This window comes from Periophthalmus magnuspinnatus, chromosome 7, assembly GCF_009829125.3.
Source record: "Periophthalmus magnuspinnatus isolate fPerMag1 chromosome 7, fPerMag1.2.pri, whole genome shotgun sequence".
Classification (NCBI taxonomy): Eukaryota; Metazoa; Chordata; class Actinopteri; order Gobiiformes; family Gobiidae; genus Periophthalmus; species Periophthalmus magnuspinnatus.
Window position 1 is genome coordinate 9,580,091 of NC_047132.1, and position 17,216 is coordinate 9,597,306.

Below are 17,216 nucleotides of genomic sequence, written 5' to 3' on the forward strand. Positions count from 1 at the left end.
TACATCATAAACAGCCATTTTAGATAACAACTTTACAATTTATATTAAAAGTAAATGAATTATAGGATTTCCAAAGAGTGGTATAGGGTTTCAAAAATTGGAAGTTGCATTAAATAAAACTGAAATATTTTTTGTAAGCTATAAATTAAACTCAGGTGTCTTATTTTTACCAGCAGTACTTACAAATATCTGGCTCCAGACTGTCACCACTGATCAGCGCTTTTCTATCTAAAGAGGCCATTTTTGTTAAGAAATCAACCAGTCTTTGAACAGGAATGAAGGCCTTAGACATAATTAATGCCCTATTTATAACTTCATCTAAATCTAAAAAGAAAAACAAAGGTGTTATCCAGTATGCTAATAGATGTGAGAGCAGCCATTAGGGGCCTGAATGATTATACAAAATATGACTCAGGCACAGGTGTAGTTCAATAATCCTAGCCTACAAACAAAAAGTGTAAACAAACAGGTGTGTAAGTGTCAGTTAGCTCCTCCCTTAAGATAGTACAAGTACAAAGTAGTGGTAAGAGTTAAAACAAATGGGGAAAAAACCCAAAACTACCACATAAGTAAGAGTAACATGTGATTTTTATGTTGTTAATGTCATTTTAAGGACAAAACAGTCATAATAGACTTATATAGTCTTCAAAAAATAAAAAAAATAAAAAATAAATTAATAATAATAACAACAACAACAACAACAATAATAATAATCATAATAATCATAATAATCATAATAATAATCCCATCTGAAACACAAAACCATCAAATAATTTCATATTGTCAACATAAAGCTATTAAAGGTGCTACTAGAAAAAGTTACCCAAGTAAATATGAGCACTGCACCTCTGCCCCTACAGCTGGGACGTTGTTATTTAAAACGCCTTTTACGCACGACTATAATCCATTCGTAAATTTCAGTTAGCATGGTCAAATGTATTTATTTTTCATCAAGTTTTTCCTCATAACTTATTTGTAACATGTAATGCTCAAACTCCCGCTGTATTTCCTCGGCAGTACCCTTTTCCTCCACCGCGCCACTCTCTCCATCTGCGCATCTTTGCGACAGCACGTGAGGGCGCAGTACAGCACGGAGCAGACTGGAGCATGGCGCAGAGGAGGCCAGGCGTAACCAAAAACCTGCCAAACTTCAACTTTACCGTGATTTTAGCCTCATCCGTGCGTAATTGCGCGTAGAACACACCACTATCGAGAAGAACCGCGTCCGATTTTGGGTGAGTCTGTGTAAGTTCGTGTGTGAAACTGGTTTGAAGGTCGAGTTTTCTTCTCTCTTCGCGGACAGCTGACCCCACAAACGAACAGAGTATGCACTATGGGTGTTTGTTGGACTTTTTGGCATGATCTGCAAGCGTTGTGCTACAGGTTATTTAAGTCTGTGGAAGAAAAGGGCGAGTTAAAGCGATACTAATGCGTAATAACTGTTTGGAGATGTGGTGAAAGTGACTCATGGCTCTGGGTGTCTGGATTTTGTTATAGAACTCAGTTGGTCCGCAGATGTCTTCTCAAACAAACACATTTATACGATTTATATTAAAGACAGACTCTGGAGAAGGCTCATTGTTTTTGGTAGTAACCCAGGCCGTTTGAAAGACGAGGAAAAAGCAGGCTACAGCAGGGTGACCACACGTCCCTGTTTACATGGGACAGCCCCAGTTTTGAGCCCTGTGTCCCCTCTCCCAGCAGATTTAGTGATATGTCCCAGTTTTGTACAAGAAATGTCCCAAGATTCTCTATTTTTCACCCATTTGATACCAGTCTAAAGTAAAGAAGGGAATATATTGTCATTCGTTTAGCCAAAATACAGAAAAACACTCTTGAAAATGACCAGATTGCAGAAATATGTACTTGGTTACACTGACTGAAGTCTCTCAGATGATAAATGAGTCGTGCATGGACTAGTGCATAATAATACTCGAAATTACACTGAATCTGGCTGTGTCCCATTTGTTTTTGTAAGATCTTGTCACCTTAGGCTGTTGGCAAACCTCTTAATGGGCATTGATGAACTTTCTTAGCAATAACTCATTAATGGCAAAGTAACAGTGATCGCATAGTGTTATTGTGAGTGTTTTAGTTGACTCGCCAGGTTTATATTTCAATGTAAATACAAGTCAAATGAAAATATGAATGTAATTCTACTCCATAATAATAATGAGTCTATCTGTATGTCGGCATAGCTTGGTTTATATGTGAATCGATTTGGCCTGTAGGAAAACAGTAACACTCATAAAGTTTGGTATGAGCTGAATATTAGATAAAATGAACAATGTGAATGAAGAAAAGTAGTTCCCTTTTTATAGTGGTGTCCAGAGATCGATTGATATGGGTTTTTTTGTTTTTTTTGTTGTTTTTTTTGATGACCGATGCTGATACTCATTGTGTATAATACAGAGCTCTCTCGATATTTTTGGCCTGATATTTTGATCTGATTTTCCCCAAATTACGTAATTTTTAATGCACTACAAACTCACCCATCGCTCATTTTTGCCATAATCCTAAAAGAGAGCTGTGTAATCATGTTTTTGCAGCTATTTCTTTATATTCAAGTGTTAATATAAAGCTTTGTGTGTATTTTTTAGACAGTAGATCGATCAAAGCAAATTTTCTTGGAGATTTAAGGCCGATAGCAAAAAAAAGTTGTTAAAAAGTCCAAATATTGGTCAACTGATATATCAATCTATCTCTAAGAGTGTCATTAATTGCAACAACTGTAACAAGGCTCATCTCTTTTGACTTGTGACATTCCCAGTGTGGTTGTCAGTATATTCCAATCAACCCTTCCTACAGGACTGCATCAATTTGGAAAAAGTGAATAAAATGTTATTACAAATGTTGTGATTATGAGTAGATTTGCAATTGCTGTTTTTAGACCAAAATTGAAATTCAATTCAAATCACATTTTATAAACTCATACATGAACATTAACCTGACTGAATTGCTAAACAGGGATCCCGTGCTTTTAAGAACATGTTTGTAGAGGTCTAAACGACAGGGATAGAAGGTTTTATACATAAAAAAAAAACACTGTCCTACTTCCATCTGTTTCACTTAACCTACATCCTTATCTGTTGTGCTCTGTTAGTGGCTCTGTGTTAGCAGCTCCCTGTTGGCATCCTGTCCCTCTCTCTGTTCTGTTGTGATTGTGCTGATGCATGTAGCGCTCTGCCTTTTTATGGACAGACTCGGAGGAGCAGAGGCGTGTGTCCCACTACACTCAGGGAGCAGCTGTTGGCCTGTGGACAAACAGGTGGGGTCACAGCACTCCCGGTGGTCAGTTCAAGGCACGACGGACAATTGCGCCGCTAATAGATATTGAGGCATCTTTTCTGGATCACTAGCAGCTGATTGTGGGACCCTAATGTCTGTGACCCACTTTAAGAAGTGTTTAGAATCCAAATTGGGATTACACAGTTTGGTTGAAAATCAGACTTTTGGCACTACTTTAATACAAGCTGTAAATATGACAAATGCATTTTCTTATAGGATTGATAAAATATATATTAACCATAACAGTAAGAGATATCTCAATTTTCCATAGAGGCCTCCATGTACATCTATGGAGGCAAGATGCCTTGTATGATCACTGCTACTAATGGGTTTCAGAAGGAATAAAATTTAGGGCCATTGCCACAGCAAATAACAATTTAAAAGAAAATATCATATGTTTTGAATGTGAAAACTCCTCACAGTGTCGTCTATAAACACTCTGCAAAAAGACAAATTGCTCTGGAACTTTCCTGGTTAAATAAAAAAGAAAACGTTTTACATTAACTTGACATTTGGCATAGTGACTCTTCAGGTCATCCCCGTCAAAAAAGTCTGAGGGGCTAAGTTTGTATTTTGCATGGTGTTGCCATGGTGATGCCTGGAAAAAACCCATGTTTTTGCATTTTGTGCATCAACGCTTCTAACGTCTTTTGACTTGTTTGGTGCCAAATGCAGCCCAAAGCTGCAGTAAAACACAGGCAAGTGGCGTGTCAGCGCCACCCACATTGAGTGCCAGGTCAAGGCCCCGTGAGGGCCGTTCAATGCTGCTTGCTGCTTTAATTCTCTTTCCTCTCTATCCCACTCCTCTCTCTCTTCTCTATCTCTCTCTCCTCTATTGCTTTCTCCTCTCTATCTCTAGCTCCTCTTTATCGCTCTCCTCTCTCTCCTTTCTATCGCTGTCCTCTCTCTCTCCTTCTCTCTGTCTCTCTCTCTCTCCTCTGTTTTTCTCTTTGCTTCTCCCTCTCACGTTCTCTATTGCTCTTTGCTTCTGTCTCTTTCTTTGGCTCTATCTCTCCTTCTCCTTCTCTATCGCTCTCTCTCCCTCTCTATCACTCTGTTCCTTTCTCTCTCCATCTCTGTCCCGCTCTCTCTCTCTCTCTTTACAGTAGTCATATTGTTCAGTATCTCCTTTGTTTAGGTGCACATTTCCAGCTCCTGTGTCTTGTTTTGCCTCTGAGCTTGTCTGTCTATTTTTGGAGTGTTGGTGACACTGGCCTCTGTAGTTGTGCAATACTAGTTCTAGTGTGGTGTGACCATAGACTATATATAGTATATATCTATACCTTTAGTGCTATAGTATGTATAAACGGACATAGCTAACCTGCTAGCCACCGCGTTCCAAATAGGAAGCGATCATGGGTGCGCTTTCAGCGCCATCGACTCTGGCTCCAATTCACTTTACATTGGAAAACTGTAACCCCTCTCTCTGTAACTGCTGCTGTCAGACTCATCATTTTGGTCTTAAAATGTTAATATTAACCCGCTCTACATGATCTTGGTATTATTTCGCTATTTTGTCTGCGAGTCAAGATATGACCATTAATAACAGACCAGGTTTCTCCAGCAAACATTAGCAACAGGTTTGATTGACAGTGTTGCGTAACAGCCTCTGCTAAACCAACAGTGCGGGTTTGACTCCTTGGTTACTATGATACTCGAAATTCCAAAATATGGAACTCAACTCCAAATTCACCCCTGTATCTGCTCGAGCCTCGATGAGGTTCATTTGACTGGAGCCGAACGTTATAGGTGACGTCACACTTATTTAGTCCTTATTCATACAGTCTGTGGTTGTGAGCTTTCTTTGTTTTGTCCTGGTCTTTTTGGAAATGTAGACATAGATCAGAAACTCTAGTTAGACCCTGGCTTAGACTTAAGTATTATATAATTATTTTTTTAGGTTGTACACAGTGCAGAAGATGATGCCTCTGGTTTTGTTCATTTTGATTATTTTATATTTCACCTGCCAAATGAAAAATTTGAAAATAAGACATTTGGCAAGCCAGCTCACAGTAAGGACAATTGTCTTTCATGTAGAGTTGTCAAGTGTATGATTACCCAGATATTAATCGATAATAAAACCTGTACTGAAACTAGATATTCATTTGAGCAGGTATCGATACTAAAAAAGTCACATTTACGAGACAGAATTGAACCTTTCCTCAATATCTTTAGAATGATCTTGAGCTGTATCTTTCACAAGTTTAAGACCCATAGACTAGTATACACCCATGGACCCCTATGAACCTACTGGACACTGAGGGATTACACAGATATAACACACATGGGAGTATAAAGGAAAGTACTATGATTTAACACATGCATTTTGAGGTCATGTTGTGATCCTCACGGTTCCCTTGGAGAGAGCCGGATCACACAGAGGCAGCGCAAGAGGCCGAAGCTTTGTAAACCCCAGTGAGGAATGTCCATGTTAGTCTTCAGTCCTGAGACTCAGAGGCCCAGAGACTACAGCCTAAACAAACCTGTGAAAGCAGACACCTGAGTATTTTAGGAAGGAATGAATCTCCCCAAGTATCATCAGGGGATCTGCCATCATCTGTTATCTTAAGGTCTGAATATAGAGGTTTCAAAATGACCTTGGTGTGATACAGAGGAATGCTAAGAAAAAGGTTATTTTCAGTATGTAACACAATTAGCTGCATTCGTCATGTTGAGGTTAAAAGTCACATTATTTTCATTTTCAGATCTATTTTATAATATTGTTTCCTCATCACAAACAGACCTGGAGTTATGTCGTGTTTCTTGTAACACACAAACCCACATTGCACATTTACGCTGAGTTCTTCTCTTAAAACTGAAAACACTCTGTCCCACCTTGTGATGTCATGTGGTAATACAGGAAGTGCTCCATTGTGTTTATAAACTCCACACACTTTCACATCTTCTACCTTTAGTTTAATAACTACCGCTTCATGACATCACAAGGTGGAACAGAGCATTTTAAACTTTGGAGATATAGACGGACTAATAATAAAGTGTTACTTAAACATGTGTGAATGAAACAAAACACAACTCCAGTATGTTTTTGAGGAGGTAACAGCATTATAACATGGCTTAATCTCACAAGAGTCAATTATAATATAGAACCTTCAAGGTACTCTGCATTTGACCCATCCTTTAGTGCCGCTGGGGCATCCTGTCAGAATCAGGGGCCCATCTCCAGAGTCTTGGTCAGAACTGCCTAAGCTGGAGGGTTTGTCTTTTGTGCATGTTTTGGGCTGATGACGGAAACTCGCCCAGTCCCAGGGAGAAACATGCAAACGCCACATAGAAAAGCCACTGGTGTCAAACCCGAGACCTTCTTGTTGTGGGGCGAGGGTACTAACCACTCAGCTGATCTGCTATTCCAGCATCTCATCAAGTGTCTGTCAGTACTGTGAACCTTTGCCAGTGAACTATATAGACCATGATTTGTTTCAGTTCGGCTGTCAGGAAGTCATTTGTAATTACTATTTTAATTTAGACTTTGGAAATTGAAAATAACTATCACTGTATGACTATTCTTTAATATCACAATGTGGCTTTTATACTAATTCTGACCATTTTAAAACGATTAGGTCTGATAACCTTTTTGGACCCGACATAGAAATGAGACATAGTGTTGGGAAGTGGTGCGTAGTGCTGATGAGGCTGTGTGGATCAACTCACTGACCACAGACCAGAGGCAGCGGGGACGGCCCAAACTCTCCCCTTTGCCCCCTCTTCCTCCTCTCCCCCTCCCTCTCTGAAAATGGACACTAGTGTATTTATAGCCCCACGGCACAGGGACTCTCTGTTTCTTGAAGACTGTAAGGAGGACCACAGAGCTGCTCTGTCGTATATTCTAGACTGTTGTACTGTCACTTTTCTGTTGTAGTTTAAACGGGTAGGAGGACTTCACTTTTACTTACATATTTCTTCAAGTTTTTGTAGTATAATTATGTTTACAGTATTGGTTTATGACAGAAAATGAGTGACAAGTTCCTTAAATGTATTTTATCACAGATGTTCTGTTTCTGTCTAGACTAACCCCCTGACCTGAGCGACACACAGATGGAGAAGCCGGTGTTGCAGACGCAGCCCTCCACGCTGCCGTTCTTTGACACAGCTCACGCCTTTAACCTCCTGAGGGGGATCCATGAGCTGCGCGCTGAGAGGAAGTTCTTTGATGTGACTCTTTGTGCTGAGGGCCGTGAGTTCCACTGTCACCGCACGGTTCTGGCGGCTGCGAGTATGTACTTCAGAGCCATGTTTGCTGGGACACTGAAGGAGAGTGCGATGGACCGGGTGGTGCTACACGAGGTGTCCGCAGAGCTGCTGGAGCTGCTGGTGGACTTCTGTTACACAGGGAGAGTCACAGTGACTCAGGAGAACGTGGACCTTTTGTTGAAGACTGCAGACCTGTTTCAGTTTCCCTCTGTGAAAGAGGCCTGCTGCGCTTTTCTGGAGCAGAGGCTGGACGTGTCCAACTGTCTGGAGATACAGGACTTTGCAGAGGCCTACGCCTGCAGAGAGCTAGCTGCTAGCGCGCGTAAGTTTGTGCTGAAGAACATCATGGAGCTGGCCAAAGGCACAGACTTCGAGCGGTTACCGTGGAAGCGTTTGCTAGAGTTTGTGACAGACGATGAACTGTGTGTGGACAAAGAGGAGACGGTTTATCAGATCGCGGCGCGCTGGGTGAAGGCTGATCTACAGAGGAGGCTGCACTATTGGCCTGAGCTGCTGCAGCAGGTGCGCCTGCCCTTCGTGCGCAGGTTCTTCCTCTTGGCTCATGTGGAGAGCGACCCTCTGGTTTACCTGTCCCCCACCTGTCTGCGCCTGGTGAATGAGGCGCGCAGCTTCCAGAGCTATGAGTATGACCGACATGATCGCCCGTGTCAGCGTATGAGGCCGCGGCCCTCCACCGGGCTGGCCGAGATCCTGGTGGTGATCGGGGGCTGTGATCAGGACTGTGATGAGCTGGTGACGGTCGACTGTTATAACCCTCAGACCGGACAGTGGAGGTACCTCGCTGAGTTCCCTGATCACCTGGGAGGAGGCTACAGCATCAGTGCTCTGGGCAATGACATCTATGTCACAGGTAGGACTTATTTACTGATGAAGGACACTCACATTCAAACATAGGAATAGAATATTGACAACTGAATCTATCACGGTCAGCAACTCATACACTGTTGTTCTATCAGGAAAAATTGTCTAAAAATTTGTCTAGAATAGTAGAGAATAATTGTGACCAGTTGACTATTACAATTCTGGTTGAATATTTTAATAATTGTGGCCATTATCTGGACTATAACCTCGAAAACCTGACAATACACTTTATAGAAGCTTTAAGTTAAAAATGTGTTTTAAAAAATCTCCATATAAAAAATTAATTGAACTTGTTAACTGTAAAAAATAAAACAACCTGCACACAAGTTGACTACTAAAATCATCATTATTTGTAGCTTTAAAAAAATCGTGTTTCCTCTATACTTGTGTGACGTCTGCAGATAAAATTACCCTTGTGTCCGAATTGCCTTCCCATTAGGATTTCTTGGGCTTCATTGGGTGTCCTTCTATTTGTGATCTAGACCAGAGACCTTATAAACTGGCAGCTAACAGAGCTTATAAATAAATAGCTATGTCTTTGGCAAAAGGTGATTCTTCTGAGCAAACAGAAGAACACTGTGTCCTGCCAGGACCCCTCTGCTTTCATAAGCCCGTCATTAACAAAAGCTTATCTGACAACATGACTAGGTTCACCTTTGAAAAGATCCAAGATGTTTACTTCATCAAGGTTATAGCAGGAAACTGACAAACAGTTATAAATTTAGCTGTGGAGGATCACTTCTCCAGTGACAGTTACCAGCAGCAGTGTTGCGTAATACTGACTTTCAGATTTGAATTCAATTTAAATGTAAACATGAAATACCAAATGCGCACTATGTAACTTTTTTGGTGCATGGTCAACCTTGTCTCCATGGAGATGTTTGCTTTTTCTGGAACGGTCCACATATATTTCTTTTTTTGCTCAAAAAAATTAGTTATAAATTAGGTGGCTGTCAGTAAGCTTTTCGTGTTCCTACCACATGTATCTCCATAGACAGAAGCAGGCGACACTCCCATACTGAGTTACAGCTCAGATCTGTGGTGAAGCAACCCTGCTCACAGCAAAAATGCATGTTTTTCCAAGTTTTTTTTTTTTAATAAATGCATAATTGAATGAATCTATACCTTTAGTGCTATACTGTGAATCATTCCAGACAAAGCAATGACATGGAACAAGCTCAGTTGGTCTGATCCAATGGCCCATGGGTTGGCAGTTCGGTCCCACTTGCCACAGACGAATACTGTTGTTGTGTCCTTGAGCAAGACACTTAACCCGCTTTACTCCCAGTGTCTGCGTACATTGGTAGATGAATGTATGTGTGAATGGGTGAGTGGTCTTTTAATGTAAAGTGCCTTGACGGTAGAAAAGTGGTATATAATCGTAACCATTTACTATTTTGAGATTTTAGTTGTAAAATGTCTCAAATAATTGGTACAAAATTCCTTAAAAACCCTGATCTTTATTCTGTCTTTATGTCTTGTAGGAGGCTCTGATGGTTCACGGCTGTACGATGGCGTGTGGCGATACAAGTCCAGCGTAAACGAATGGACCGAAGTCTCTCCGATGCTGAAGCCGCGCGAGTACCACAGCTCCTGCGTTTTAAAGAGCCAGCTCTATGTGGTTGCCTCTGACAGCACCGAGCGATACGACCACGCCCTAGACTGCTGGGAGGCCTTACCCCCAATGCTGCACCCCATGGACAACTGCTCCACCACCACCTGTAGGGGGCGCCTGTATGCCATAGGCTGCCTGGCTGGAGAGGACACTATGTCGGTCCAGAGTTACGACCCAGAGACAAATCGCTGGACTTTGGTGAACTGCGGTCAGCTGCCACCCTGGTCCTTCACCCCCAAAACAGTCACTCTGAACGGGCTCATCTACTTTGTCAGGTGAGGAAGTGGAGTCTATTTAGCATGTACACAACCCTTTACTACTATTGGTACCCTTGATAATTAAAATTAAGGTATACTCGTAAAGGAAAGTCAGGCTGTCAGGAGCAGCCTCAGTGCAGGGCTTGTGGAACCATCTCCAGATCTTGAGATTACCTTGGTCTGGTCACTATCTAACTGGAGGATTGCCTATTTCTATTGTGAATGGTTTGGAGCATAATGAGTAGATTATGCTCAGAACACTATTGTAAACACAGTATAAACATAGTAGAGCTTGGGATAGTGCCATCACACCAATGATCTCCAGTTGACCTAATGTGATCGAGATTCAACCAAATACTGGTTTAGGCCGTGAGTGCAGCTGGAGAATGTTAGTTGAGTTTTTTTAGTGTTAGAAAAACCTCAGAGTCTTGCATATCCTTTCTAAAATGACTGACTACAAATATAAAGTTGCGTTGATTAATCATAAATTGAGATTTTAACAATGTTCAAAGCTTCAGAAATCACTCTGTTTTAATTCTCCCCAAATTTTGACAAGTTGAAATCCTGTGTACATAACTTATTCAGTATATGAAAACTGGAACATATTTCTTGGGGCTCAATATTTATTACGCAAGTGTGGATATTTTTGTTATTTTAGTATCTTCTATGACTTCTATGGCTAATTATTGCTTCATTATTATTTTATGTTATTTGTTGCAGCTCAGGCCTTTTAATGAGGCTGTCTATTTTTTATTTAATTTAATGCAAGACAGACAAACATCGTGACCAGTCATACAGTAGTGACAAGTGGTGATAAGACATACCAAGACATGACAAGACGTACCAAGACATGACAAGACGTACCAAGACCTAACATGGTTTGTAGACGTAACAGCTATTTGCTATTGTGACAAGCCTGTATTGGATGTGTGTTGTGTGTGTGATATTTCTGTGATTTTGGAGGGGGTAAGATGGAGACGGTAGAGGACAATGCTAGTACCAGTAATTTATAAATGAGAAAAGAAGAAATATGGGACAAGGCAAAAAATGAAGCATCATCAGCATCATCGTTTATCATATACATCTCTGACGGGATATGTCTTGCTTCAAAATGTGTTATCGTGACTTGCCATAAATCATCGCTAGACTTGTTTTGAGGATTTCTGCCAATAGCATTCATTACAACCATGCACTTATGTTAGGATAGTGGCGGAGTTGCTGTTGTTTTCATCTCATCATGGGGAGCACATTTGATGGAACGTGACGTGTGTTTTCTATGAGCATTATTTTAAGTTCTAAACATTAAATTAAATTCCTAAGCAAAGCTACCCGAAAACACATTTAAAAGCAAAAACAACATAAACAATGCGTAATATGAGTCCTTTAAACTCACATGAGCTGTTGACATGTTAAACCATTTCCCATGTCATCAATCTGAGTGGCTTTACTGTACCTGTCACTGAGGCCTGACTACATCCATATTTTTGTAGCTTTGGCTTCAGTCTGCTTCTGTTTCTATTTTCAGGGATGATTCAGCGGAGGTGGATGTGTACAACCCTCAAAAGAACCAATGGGACAAGATTAGCCCAATGACACAGGTGAGATATAAGTCCTGTTTACAACTACACACACAGATACAAGTATAAGACACACAGACTAGTTTACACCCATGGACCACTATGAACCTACTGGACACTGAGGGATTACACAGATATAAGGACAAAAACTGCTTCACAGGCTTAGTATCACAGAAATCTTTTACAATTAAATACATACAATATTAAAAAAAAAAAAAACAAAAAACAAACATGCATTATAGGTTAACCATTTTTATCTTGATTAAAACTGCTTCCCTTTTAATTGCAATTATCCCTCAATTAACCTAAGTGATATCCCCTACATTTTATTCTTTTTTCACTTTAAATTATAGGCACACTTGGTAACTTTTCTGGTGGACGATCTGCCACCTGTTTGTCTCTTTGGAGATGCCATGGCTTTGCATAGATTGTCTCATAGTTTTGCTTTAAACTCTGTCTCCATAGATGGACAAGCAGTTTTTGTTTTGTTATTCAGAGACATGTAATTAAATAAATACTAGAGAGCTAAGTTTAATGCCATACTGGGAAACTAGAAAGAGCAATAACATCTCCCTGGAGACAAGTAGATGGCTGACACGCCACCAGGGAACAGGGAAAGTTACACAGTGCGCCTTTAGCTGTCTTTTATATTTTTTCCTAAATTTTCTCTGTGCACGACAGCACCCAGCAACCTCACTGTTAGCTTCACTACTTGCTGTCATTTTTATCTCAGTGTTTTTTGCAGAGTCAGTGAATAAATATTTAAAGATAAGACAGTGGACAGGGAGCTGTGTGTGGATGTCACTGACAACATGTCAAACACTGCAAAAATAAAATCAATACTTTACCGGAGGACACTTTAGAAAGAGGGATGTTTGTCTCAATGTTAACGCTAAAGCAAATTTTGAAGCATAATAAAACGGCGCTACAAACTGAAGTATTCTACATATAAAAATAAATGGTTAGTCTTTATTTTAATGAATTCGAATTTTAATAGGTTGTTTATTTTAACCTCCTGAGACCCGAGCTCTTGCATGACATGCTTTATTAATTTTTCTTTCTTATTTGGGTTGGCCGGGACCTGATGAGTCTAAATACAAAGAATTATCTTTTTACATTATGTAGTTTCTGAGAAAAAAATATGTAAATCAAATGTCCTCATATGTGGACATTTTACTCATTTTGATAAAACATTTGAATAATGATTTGCAAAAACTATTTATTAAGACCCTGAACACAGCAACATTTGTCTTGAATGTAAAAACAAAATGAGAAACAATTGTGCCTCTTGGAACAATGTGTCTCGTGTGAAGAGCTTATGACAGGAGGACAGGAAGAAAAATAAAAGAAAATTAAAATAAAATATTCTAAACATTCGAAACTGTTAAAAAATGAAAATATATAACATATTTACATTGTTGCTGTTTTTGTTGCTGTTATTCTTCATCTAATAATTTGCACTGTGGCCTAGACAACCCAAAATGTGTTGTCCACATATGAGGACACCAGGTCTCAGGAGGTTAAGTTTTCCAATTTTAATAAACGCAAGCTGGCTAGCGTGCTACTGTGCACAGAACCCATTTGTTGCTCTCTCTTTTCACCTTAAAATTTTATATAAATAAAATGGTTAACTTTATTTTATTGCAAAGATATAACACATATCTGTGTCTTCTGCAGGTCCATGTTGGAGGCAGTGTGGCGGTTTTGGGCGGTAAACTCTATGTCTCTGGAGGTTATGACAACACATTTGAGCTTTCCGATGTGGTGGAAGCGTACGATCCCGGGACACGGTCCTGGACTGTGGCCGGAAGACTACCTCAGCGCACTTTTTGGCACGGCAGCGTTAGCATATTTAGACAGTTTATGCCCCAAGTTTCGATCGCTTTTGAGCCTTTGGAAGCCCCCGATTCTAATGCGATTCAACTGCACCGTCACCAACGGCAACAAGTGCTCCAAAACAATTTGAACAATCTTAATCAGAACCAGGATGTAGATGCTGCACACTGATGTGAGCAAGAAACACAGGGACACTTTGCATACACTGCCCTTAACATAAAGCCTATTGGTGCCCTTGAGACATGTTGGCAAATGAGGTTGGAAAAATTGACTTTATTCTTATTTTTTATCTTTTGCACCAAGAAAATGTTTTGGTTTTTTTGGTTTTTTTGTAAATTATGGTGCTTGGTAAATTTTTTATATTGCAGCCAGGTGTTTCCAGCATTTGGGAAATATCTATGAATTGTAAATGATAAGTGGTAATATCATTTGCACTGGTGGTTCCAGTAGCTTCAAATTTCAGTGCTCCTGGTTTGGTCCTAGTTTGATCTTGGTTTGGTCTTGGCTCAGCCCTAGTTCTGCCCTGGTTTAGTCCTGGTTTGGGCCTGGTTTAGTCTTTAAATTTTGAAGAGATTTCGTAGATATTGGAACCACCAATGCAGTGATTCTGGTTTGGTCCTGGTTTAATCCTGGTTTGGTCTTGGTTTTGCCCTGGTTTAGTCCTGGTTTGGGCCTGGTTTAGTGTTTGGATTGGTGGTTCCAGTAGGTATGAAAATCTCTTCAAATGTCAATAATCCTGGTTTGTTCTTGGTTTGGTCCTGGTTAGGTCCTGGTTTAGCCCTAGTTTACTTCTGGCTTGATCCTGATTTGATCCTGGTTTGATCCCAGTTTAGTCCATGAATCGCTGCTGGAGAACTGCTCAAATTAGCTCATGTTGGGTCTTGGGGTCAGAATGTCTCCAAAAACACCAAGTTATCATAGAGTTTATCATGGGGACAGTGCTTGTGGAGCGAGCTGTGTTTGTGTAGTACAGTTTACTGTGAAACTGATCATGATGCTGAAGCTGTAATCCTCAAAAGAAAAAGCACTTTTCAACAATAAGCAGGTCTATTTGATTCATCCAGTTTACTCTAACATATAATGGACATGGCCCCTTCTATAAAGCAACCAGTGAATAAGGAATTTTGACGTTAAATAATGACAAATCTAATGAACAACTGATACAAGACCATATGAGACACAAAAAACAAACAGATATGGCTTAAAGCTGCATTACATAATTTTGTGCATTTTTAAAGATACAAAATAATTCCCAAACTAACAAACAAACTGGTATTTTTTATGTTACCAGGCACAGGTAGTCAATAGATTTATATCAGTATCTTAAAAATATGATCAAATCTGGCCATAGCACTATTATAACATGCATCTTATGGTGTTTACAGTCACAAAGATCTCTGATATAAATTGGACTGTTCTGTTTACATTCCACATGTGTAAAATGAAGCCCTCACAGACAGCTGTCCTGACTCAGCCTCGCAGATGTTCACCAGGTGGGCCCACTCATCACCGTGCGATTATTTCAAAATGGCTCCATGCAATTTCAGTTCATTACCTGATGTTATTCTCCCTGTTGGCAAAATTAGCCTGAACTGACACCGATGGCTGTGTTCACACTAAGGTTATAAAAAGAAAAGAAAAAAATCAATACCTGGATACTAACTGATATTAAAACTACTAGCAGTGAAAGTGTGATACTAATAAGATACTGCAAAAACGGGACAAAAGCGCATATTAAAAAACATTATTATTATTATTATTAAAAACTACATTACTAAATTGTCTTTTTAAATGATCATGTTGGTACCAAAATTTGCTTTGAATATCAAGCCTTTTCCTTAACATCAAAAGCGACTTGTTCAGGTTGAGTCTTGGTCTGATCTCTGTTTAGCTCAAGTATAGGCTTGATTTGGTTCTAGTCCTGGTCTAGTCCTGGTCTAGTCCTGGTTTGGACCAGGTTTAGTCTTTGCCTTGGTGGTTCCAGTAGCTAAAAAAATCTCTTTCAATGTTCCCGGTAGTCCTGGTTTAGCTCTGGTCTAGTCCTGGCCTAGCTCTGGTTTAGTCCTGGCCTAGTCCTGGTCTAGTTCTGGCCTAATCGTGGCCTAGTCCTGGCTTAGTCCTGGCTTAGTCCTGGCTTAGTCCTGGCCTAGTCCTGGTCTAGTCCTGGTCTTGTCCTGGTCTAGTCCTAGTTTTGATGGTATGAACACAGCCTGTTTCACGTCCCATTATCTTATCCACTATAACCACAGTATGTGCATGAAGTATTTTTATAGATTTTGTATTGAACCTTAAATGTGTTTATTTATAGATTTATTTTGCTGTGTTGTCTAATGGCGTTTTGTTGGTGAAGTGAATATTCTTTTATTGCATCCAAACTGGAATTGCTCAGACTGTGTTTTTATGTTACATTTACTTCTTGAAATGGTATTTTTTGATTTTGTGGTTTTAAAAGCAGCTTTAGTTTAGGTTGGTGAATACACTAAAGACTTGTGTAGCGTTTACATGGGAGATGAGAATGAGAAGTCGTTTGCAGGTTTCATGTGCTACTGTTGTGATCAGCAGCTAATAAGCAATACATGGAGTGACCCATTTTGTAATGGAAATATTATATTGTTGCATTTACAAATAAATTTATGTTTTGTAAAACTTATAATGTGTTATGTTATTTTAAAAATGACTCTCCCAAGACCTGTACACATTAAAGGATCCATATTTTCTGATCTATATTATAAGGTTTCCTCATCACAAACAGACCTGGAGTTGTATTTTGTTTCATTAACACACAAAAACTGCATAATTAGGCTGAGTTCTTCTCTCAAACAGAAAACACTCTGTTCCACCTTGTGATGTCATCAAGTCATAATATAGGAAGTGCTCCATTATATTTTTAAACTTCGACAGACTAATAATGCAGGGTTATTCAAGCATGTGTGAAAGAAACAAAACACAAGTCCAGGTTTATTTTTGAGGAGGTAACAACATTCTAACATGGCTTAAAGCTCACAAGAGTCAATTTTGCGTAATATAGGACCTTTAAACCACTGTATATATGTAAATAGTCCATGGATCCATTTATGATAAACTGTCCAGGAACTGAAGGTGGAAATTAGCAAACGCATTACTTTTTCAGTAGGGCAGTGTTTTTATGTTCATTGTCCCTGATAACTAAACAAATATACCAAACTAAACCTTCACAAAAGTACAAATTAGTGGTGAGCTGTTAATCAAATCAAGATCGTGATTCAGTCATGTCTAATCGTGTATGATCAGCTTGGGGCTTTTTAAAGTACCGTAGAAGTCTACAGCCAATCCTCCATCAGTAAAAGCGTGTGGTTTGGAGTTCAGAATTTTTGCAGAAAGAAATTTGACTATTTCTTTTTGTTAAACTGCAATAATTAAAAGTCTGTTTTTTGTTGTTTTGTTTTTTGGCTTGTTTTTTTTTTTTTTTTTTTTTTTTGCATTTTGTTGTATTGTTTTTCATGTTTCATGTTCTCATGTTTAAAAATCAAGAAAAAAAAGAATTAAAAAAGCCCTAGCACAAACAAACATTAG

General features: G+C 39.5%; 1 protein-coding gene across 2 annotated transcripts; it reads left to right on the top strand.

Moving 5' to 3' along the window:
- Positions 1–1,072: 1,072 nt before the first annotated feature.
- Positions 1,073–16,317, top strand: klhl21 (kelch-like family member 21). Of its 2 annotated transcripts, none has more exons than XM_033970194.2 (5): positions 1,073–1,235; positions 7,313–8,368; positions 9,864–10,269; positions 11,777–11,849; positions 13,506–16,317. In XM_033970194.2, the coding sequence occupies exons 2-5, from the start codon at positions 7,342–7,344 to the stop codon at positions 13,833–13,835; spliced, it is 1,836 nt and encodes a 611-aa protein (XP_033826085.1). In that variant the 5' UTR covers positions 1,073–1,235; positions 7,313–7,341; the 3' UTR covers positions 13,836–16,317. The 2 variants fall into 2 exon arrangements, with proteins under 2 accessions (XP_033826085.1, XP_055079035.1); XM_055223060.1 differs by lacking the exon at positions 1,073–1,235 and adding an exon at positions 7,084–7,174.
- Positions 16,318–17,216: the final 899 nt, after the last annotated feature.

Coding starts and splice junctions, on each gene's coding strand:
- klhl21 (XM_033970194.2), top strand. CDS start 7,342: ATGGAGAAGCCGGTGTTGCAGACGCAGCCCTCCACGCTGCCGTTCTTT. Junction 8,369..9,863: donor CAATGACATCTATGTCACAG/GTAGGACTTATT, acceptor TATGTCTTGTAG/GAGGCTCTGATGGTTCACGG. Junction 11,850..13,505: donor AGATTAGCCCAATGACACAG/GTGAGATATAAG, acceptor TGTCTTCTGCAG/GTCCATGTTGGAGGCAGTGT.